We start from the raw sequence: 7,676 nt of genomic DNA on the forward strand, positions 1-7,676 counted from the left end.
GAAATTAGGTGATTAACTAGTTGTTACTTAACCTTCTAATTTCTGTATAAGTCTAATTACATGAAACAGAAGTTGGTGTTTTGATTTTTTACTTTGCTTTTCTGTTTTGAGTGTCATTGCAACTACTGTATTGTAAATGATGGAAAATAATTGCATATGTTAAAAAAATATGAAACTTTATAAAGTAAAAAAAAATAAAAAAAATAAAATTTTTAAATTAAAAAAAAAACACGTTAGTTTCGGCTGCCTTCATTCCTACAATTTATCACTTGATATGTAATAAAGCAACAGAGCCTGATTTCTCTTTCCTTTGAAATTATCACCCATAGTTATCTCCCCTCTCTGTGCATTTCCCAAGTGTGAGCCAAATGGAAGCTTTGTGTCTGGATAGGGCACGGTTCTCAAAGTCTGGTCCCCAAACGGCACCAGCAGCATCGCCTCAGAGTTTATTGTGGCTGCAGACTCCCGGGCTTTGCCCAGGCCTACTAGTGCATCTGGGGCGGGGGGGTCCAGCACGTGAACAGACCTTCAGGTGAGGCTGATGCATGAAGAGAGTTGGGGGAACCAGGGGATTTAGCCCAAGAATTTCCCATGACCCCACAATCCATCCTGCCTGTGGCCACCAGATTCATTTACTTACAGTTTTCATTATGGGCAGATCTCCACTCCAGAACCATCGATGGCTCCCAATTGCCTGTCTCATGAGGGCTAAACTCTACCTAGCATTTGTAGCTCCATGATCTAGTTCCATCTCTCCAGACTCATTCTCAGCAGTCTCCCTAAGACTCTCTGCATTCTAGTGGCGTTCACTTTTTAGGCAGTACCTTCGAGTACACGATGCCCACCCGCTCCCACCCACCAATCAGGCCCCTAACGGAGTTGGATTAGGGTCTTTAGAAACCCTAATCAGTGAAAAGTGCTTATCACCCCTCTCTGGAGTGGAAATAAAAATAAACCTAATACTTAGGTGTAAAATAATCAGGTGGGAAGTTTTCCAAATTCGGGATGCTTTCCCATACTGACCTGGAAACAATTTGTTGCTTTAAAAGTACAGTTATCAAATTCGTTGTTTGTAACGTAACTTTAGGGGCCGCTCTTTCTACTACTCCAAATGCGTGCTCAATAAATCTGATGAATCCAGTTCTGCCTTTGTAGATCCAAATCCTACTGACTGGTGAGCACTCTGCTCCTTTTACAAGCAAAATCGGATAAATGAATGAATGAATGAATGAACGAATGAATGAGCAGTCCTCTCCGCTCTGTGAGGGAAGACATTTTGTATTTTATTTCTTCGGTTTTTTTCCCTTGCAGCAGCCATCTTAAAGGAAGGTGGTTAAGTCCTACCTGACGCTGGGTCCCTGTGTACGACCCCTTCAATAGACGAGCGTGGGTGGGCAGCTTTGCGGATAATCTGAATCTGAATGTAATGATCTCTCCTCTAATGCTGAGACCCAGTTTTTCAGCATTGTTCCGGGCAGCAGGCACCTGCTGAATGCTCACAAGAAATGACACTTTCCCAGAGGCATGAATCTTGATAGTCAGCCAAGACACCACCTGTGAGAATCATACCTGAAAGACGCTTCTCCGACGTTAAAACAAACAAAAAGTCTCCTTTTAAAGGGAATCAATCAGTGTTCCGTGTTTGAACATCATTTATAAACCCAGCCCCACCTAAACGCCAAATACCGACGACCTTTGCATAAATGCCATGGCAGTAAAGACATCCTATTTAGAAGGAACGTTTGTACCCTCGATGTGATATATGTAGTACATTTGCCCCACGAAGTATAATTCCTCAGAGCTGAAGTTTTTACTGGTGAGTAAACGGCGGCAGCCGACTTTGGTGTCTAGGTCTCTGCAGACAGAGTTGTACACGTTTCTGAACACACGAGTTAAAGGATCTATACCAGCAAGCAGTGGCCATCGACGGCTAAATGGTGGACACACTTCGGACGGAGCCGCTGAAATCGCCCCGTCCTCTCCTGTCCCGAGGACCTCAGCCTGCCTCCCAGTGCTCTGAGCCCCCAGACTCACCCCTCATGCAGACAGTTGAAAGGAGTCTGCCCTCCGAAGAGTCTTCTGGGCTCGACTTGTTGCTCCCGCCCCACGGCTGGCGGTCCATGGTCCCGTCTGCTGGACCAGGGGAGTCTGTGCTCCACCTCAGTCGCTCACGGAACTCCGATTGCCGTGCCCCCTCGAATCCCCGCGCTGCGACTGGCTGCGCCGCACCGTCCTGGGCAGACGGCGCGGAACAGCACAGCACAGTGCAGGCAGTGCGACGCGAGACGACCTGCGGTCAGACGGACTGCCCGGCCGCACGCGCCCCGAGGCGCACCCCTGCGCTTGCGCGAGCGCACACACGCTCCACCTAGCCGGCTGGAGGCTGGCCAGGGCTCCCGACGGCCCCCCCCGCCCCCCCCCCCCCCCCCCCCCCCCCCCCCCCCCCGGCCCCCAGGCTGCAAAATTGCTGGTGTCACGCCCTTTCCCAAACTGAGACCAATCAGTGAGGAAGCCTTGGCGTTTATCAGGAAGGAAAGCCAGTTTGTAACTTTTTGGAGAACAAGGAGAACAGGGTGGGCGTGAAGGAAACCACTCCCTGCTGCACTGCTGCTCGCTCTGCTGGGATCTGCTGGTTCGGGGTGGGGGCTGGGGGGGCTTCTCATTGTTGACAAAGCCCCAGAACCCAAGAGCTGAGAAAGCTCGTTTCGCTGCAGCCCCGCTGAATTGCTTGCACAGCAACACGCCGTCTGCACATGTGGTTTCAATTTTTCTGGGAGTTTCTTATGGGAAAATGTGTCTATACGTTACAGAAATGCTCCTTGGGAAAGAACTTCTATTTTCTTCCCTCTGACTGCGGGGATTTCACTACACGGGCCCGCTTGGCCCTTCCTCCACACATTACATTTTAACCTTTAAATAAATAATTAACAGTTGCTGTTGGAAAATGGATTGCCAGGTGGCCCCAGGTGTGTGGTGGAAACCTGCTACTTCGTTAATTATAAAAAGTTTTAGTCCGGACGGTTTCGCCTGTTTGCCTTTACAGAACAGTGGGTTCCTGTACATGTTGCACATCCCAGGGGAACCGAGTTTCCCCACTCCCCTGGGTGCTTGTTCAGGCTGAGGCCATACCTAGACTCCCACTGTGTCCCTTTTCCGGATGGGGGGGATCTTTCTTCCCAGTTGGGGGTGGGGGTCCTGAATTCCTGTGAGCATAGTCTGTCTCTGAAATGACTGCAGATTTTTTTTAATGTCAAAGATGTAGCCTCATTGTTTCAGATTTATGGGTCCCCAACTGGAACACGTGACGGCCATTGTTCACAGTTGGAGGAGTAGCCTTCATATTTCAAAACGCATCTCTGTGCATATGTATGTATATGCATTGATCCCTTTGCATTTTTCATGTGAATGTCATTGCGTTACCGTGTTGCTCTATGCCCATTACACTGCTTGCATCTTGGAGATCTTTCCATTTTAGCACGTATAGCTGTCCCTCTCTTTCTTCCTTACAGTGTTGCATACTGTATTGCAGCAGACATATTTTGCTGTTCCCCTGCGTTGGAGGCAGAATGTTACCATCTCTTCTGTTACTATATTATCACTGAAACACTGACGCCCACAATTTCGCATCAGGGGCTCTGTGTGAGGGAGCATTTCTGGAGGAGAGATTCCAGGAGTGGAAATGCTGACTCACAGGTGCACTCGTGCACATGCGGTGATTTGTGGAAAAGTGAAGACACACACAGAAGTGAGTACAAGCCCAACTGGAGAACTCAGAAGGAGATCAGTGGCTTGCCTCAGTGCTCCATCTCCATTGTACTACAGGCTAGCAGAAAGCTGGGGCTGGGGCAAGTGGGCAGGGCTGCAGGAGAGCTCCCTGGACAACGGCTTGCAACTGCATGAAATCTACAAGTAGCTCAATACAAACTGCATTTTGCAAGAAAGGGACTGTTCATTTAACATTGAGAGAGCGGTGCCTGGGTGGCTCTGGCGCGGTTGTGAGCATCCAGCTCTTGATCAGCTCAGGTCATGAACCAGATGCTTGAGATAAAGCCGACCCTGATCAGCTCAGGTCATGATCCCAGGGTGGTGGGATTAAGCCTGCACACTGATCGTGGAGCCTGCTTGGGATTCTCGCTCTGTGCCCGTCTACCCCACCTGCGTGCACTCTCTATAAAAAAGAAAAGATGATGATAAAATTGAAAGACACACTGCCAAATTGCCCTCCAGTTCTCTGCAGAATTAACTGAACAGGACACAAGCATATAAATTGTTCACTACTCCAGGAAAAGAGTTGAAGAACTATAAAATTTGCCTTTGGCACAGACTGAGAAATTTACTCCCAACATAGACTGAGTGACAAGGAGTTAAACAGAGAGGCACAATGGGGAACCTGGCTATTATCACCATTCTTTGAGTGAAATCTTCATGGTACAGCTTCATTATTTACTTTTAATTAAACTCCAAGAAGATAACACCTTTCCAGATTCAAATTTAAGTTTATTGTCCAAAATGACAATAAGGAGCATTTCCAGGTTGTTGCCTTAGTACCCGCGAGGGAATTAATCAGCTTTTAACCTTCTCACTAGATTGATAATGTTGGTCACCTCTTCATAATATTGGAGAATGGGAACTGATTTTTTTTTAACTGTTTAACAACACTTGCGGTCAGGAATGCAAAAACCATACAAGAGAAAGTCATGCAGTTTTAGGGATCTGTGTGAGGACAAAGTTGAATGACATGTGCATGAGCTGTGATCACAGGAGAACGGATCAGCTTACAAGCCACAAGAGAACAAGCTCACAAACTTCTAATCAGGCCCTGGGCGTGTATGTGTGTGTGCGCACGCGTGTGTTCAGGGAACTTGGCCCAGCTTAGGTAAGAAAAAAGAATTATGGCCTACAGCAGTAAGGCCACAGTCATTCTTCATCAAGTACAGTATTAACGCTGGCCAGGGCCTCTGTACGCCCCTCACCTAGATGTCCACGGCTGACATCACTCATGGATTCTGAGACTCTTTCCTCCCGTGGCCTGGAGGGCCTTGAAAGTCCCCTCCAATCAGTCAAAGTCGGCCCAGGAGCAGAAACCTCTTGTCATTTCAGCCAGCAATCTTTCTAGCACAAAACCTTTAAAACCCAAAAGGTACATATCCCCTCTGATGATTTGGGACGGTCTGCGTTTCCCGCAAAAAGCCTAGTTGTTTCTCTTGTTCTTGCATAACTGTCTGCATGCTAAGCTAGCTGATGTCGCTACTGGAGAAAGCAATCACTCACTCCCACTCCATCTAGCAGTACAGTAAGATCCACACAAGGATGTGTTCTGTAAAATTTGGCATAATGCACTATTCTTGAGGAAAACAATCACGCAAATCAAAACTGCGTGTCTCCATTAACGATGGGGCTGGATTCTTCAAAAATGCCAATGGCACGAAAGACCAGAGTGGGGGTGGGGAGGCTTTCTAGATTCAAGGAGAAAAAAGTGACTTGATGACTGAATCCATGCATGATCTTTGACCAGATCCTGACTGGAGGCGGGGACAAGACATAAAAGGCATCAACGCGACAATCACGGAAATTTAAATATGGGCTAATATCAAATCATCACGGCGCACCACTGTCAAGCTTCCGCATGTGATTCCTGCACGAGGTTACGGAGAAGTCTCTGTGCTCCCAGGAGATGCACACTCCAGTGCTTAAGGCAGAGCCATGTGTAGCTTGACACGAACAGAGAGATGTGTGCCCGTTTTACACCGAATGGAAAAAGCCAATGCAAACTCTACAGTCAAAACCCAGGCGTATACATAAAGCCCACATTGCCCATTCTGTTCACAAGCCGAGGGCGTTCCTCGTGCGCCCAACAGCCACATGTCCCAGAGCCTTCGGCTGATTGGAAACACTCTCCTTGTTGCACAATTATGTAAACCCATAAAACAAACAACAGCCTGTCTTTATTAAAATTCTTGATATTCTGGTCATTGTGGGCTTTTTTCTTTAACATTGAGTTTTTTTTTAATATTGCACTAAAATATTTACCTTGGGGCACCTGGGTGGCTCAGTCGGCCAAACATCTGACTTGTGATCAGGTCATGATCTCGAGGTTCATGAGTTCAAGCCCCACATTGGGCCCACTGCCGTCAGCCTGTCAGTGCGGAGCTCGCTTGGGATCCTCTGTCCCCTTCTCTCTGCCCCTCCCCCACTTGCACTCTCCCAAAATTAAATAAATATTTTTAAAAAATATTTACTTTGATGGTAGAGTTCCTTGGTGCCCCTCCCCCCTAGATTTTTTTGCATCACTCACCACCTGTAATCCTAGCCCTGGTAAAGAATCATGATGTCCACAGTTTATTCACAAATGGCTCATTTAAAATTATTTGTATACATATTAATTATACACGGCTTACATATATATATAAGTCTACAGGTGTGTGTACACACAGAGATAAGCAAATGTGGCAAATGCTAACAGTTGGTGAACTGAGGTGATGGGTATACAAATATTCACTGTATTATTTTTTTAATGTTTTTTAATTTATTTTTGAGAGACAGAGAGAGCGAGCACAAACAGGGGAGGGTCAGAGAGAGGGCGACACAGAATCCGAAGCAGGCTCCAGACTCTGAGCTGTCAGCACAGAGCCGGACGCGGAGCTCGAACCCACGAACCGTGAGATCGCGACCTGACCCGAAGCCAGAAGCTGGACGCTTAACCGACTGAGCCACCCAGGCGCCCCTCACTGTATTATTCTTGTAATTTTCCTGTAAGCTGGACAATTTTCAAAACAACAATGGTGGGAGGGGGGAAATTACTACCTAAAAATTAAGACCAAGTATACGCTTTTTTTTTTAATTTTTTACCAGTTCAACTCATGTTAAGATAGGAAGCTGCTATTCTCAATGTGACCCACGTATTCGTCCTAGTTTGGATCTGCTGAAGGAAGGAGATTACTCCACGTGCAAACATCCACGCAGAAGCAGCCCCTGGCAACCGTCTGTGATGCAGCGGCTCCGGAAGGTTCTCCCAGTGCTGGGAGCACCCTTCCCCCACAAACTGTGCTTCTTCCACGATGCGTGGCCCACCGCGCCAGCTTCACCAATGTCTCCAAAGCCTTGGCCGTTCTCTCCGTGCTAAGCGCACCAAATCCGCTCAGCAGTGAGCACCGTCACTGAAAAAAGTTACCGTCTGTAAACCTCAGGTTTATTTGACACGGCGATATCAGAAATATCAGGGAGGAGAATTACTTTGGGAGAGATGGTTCCTTCATAAAAAGCAAACAAAAAACAGAGATGCTGAATGACATACCGAAACTTTTAAATAATTTAAGGGATTTTGAAAGAGTTGAGGCTTGAATCTTCAAATAAAAGTCAAGCTTACTTTGTTTGAAATAAGGCAGATGAGGAATACAGTATATAGGTAGACAGGATAGACAGACACAAAGTATATAGATCAGTATAATAGGTGTCTATATAGAGAGACAGATGGTAAATGGATCAGTAATATTGGATATTCATGTAGTTATGAAAATATTTTTTCCTTAAAGGGATTCAATGGGTAAATTTTAATTATTTTAAACTATCATTTTAAATAATTTTCCTAATTAGTAAATGCTACTTCTGAGCATCTTCCAAGAAATACTTCAAACGTTTAAAAAGATTTATTAAAAAACTAGTTCACCCTAGTCTTA

General features: G+C 46.3%; 1 protein-coding gene across 1 annotated transcript in view; it reads right to left on the minus strand.

Annotated features, from left to right (window-relative positions):
- Window positions 1–2,312, minus strand: part of ASB9 (ankyrin repeat and SOCS box containing 9) — a 24,880-nt gene extending 22,568 nt beyond the window's left edge. The window contains exon 1 of the mRNA XM_029930329.1: window positions 2,035–2,312. Within this exon, the coding sequence (XP_029786189.1) occupies window positions 2,035–2,122 (88 nt within the window). The 5' untranslated portion in view covers window positions 2,123–2,312. The remainder of the gene's footprint in view (window positions 1–2,034) is intronic.
- Window positions 2,313–7,676: the final 5,364 nt, after the last annotated feature.

This window comes from Suricata suricatta, chromosome X (genome assembly GCF_006229205.1).
Source record: "Suricata suricatta isolate VVHF042 chromosome X, meerkat_22Aug2017_6uvM2_HiC, whole genome shotgun sequence".
Taxonomy (NCBI): Eukaryota; Metazoa; Chordata; class Mammalia; order Carnivora; family Herpestidae; genus Suricata; species Suricata suricatta.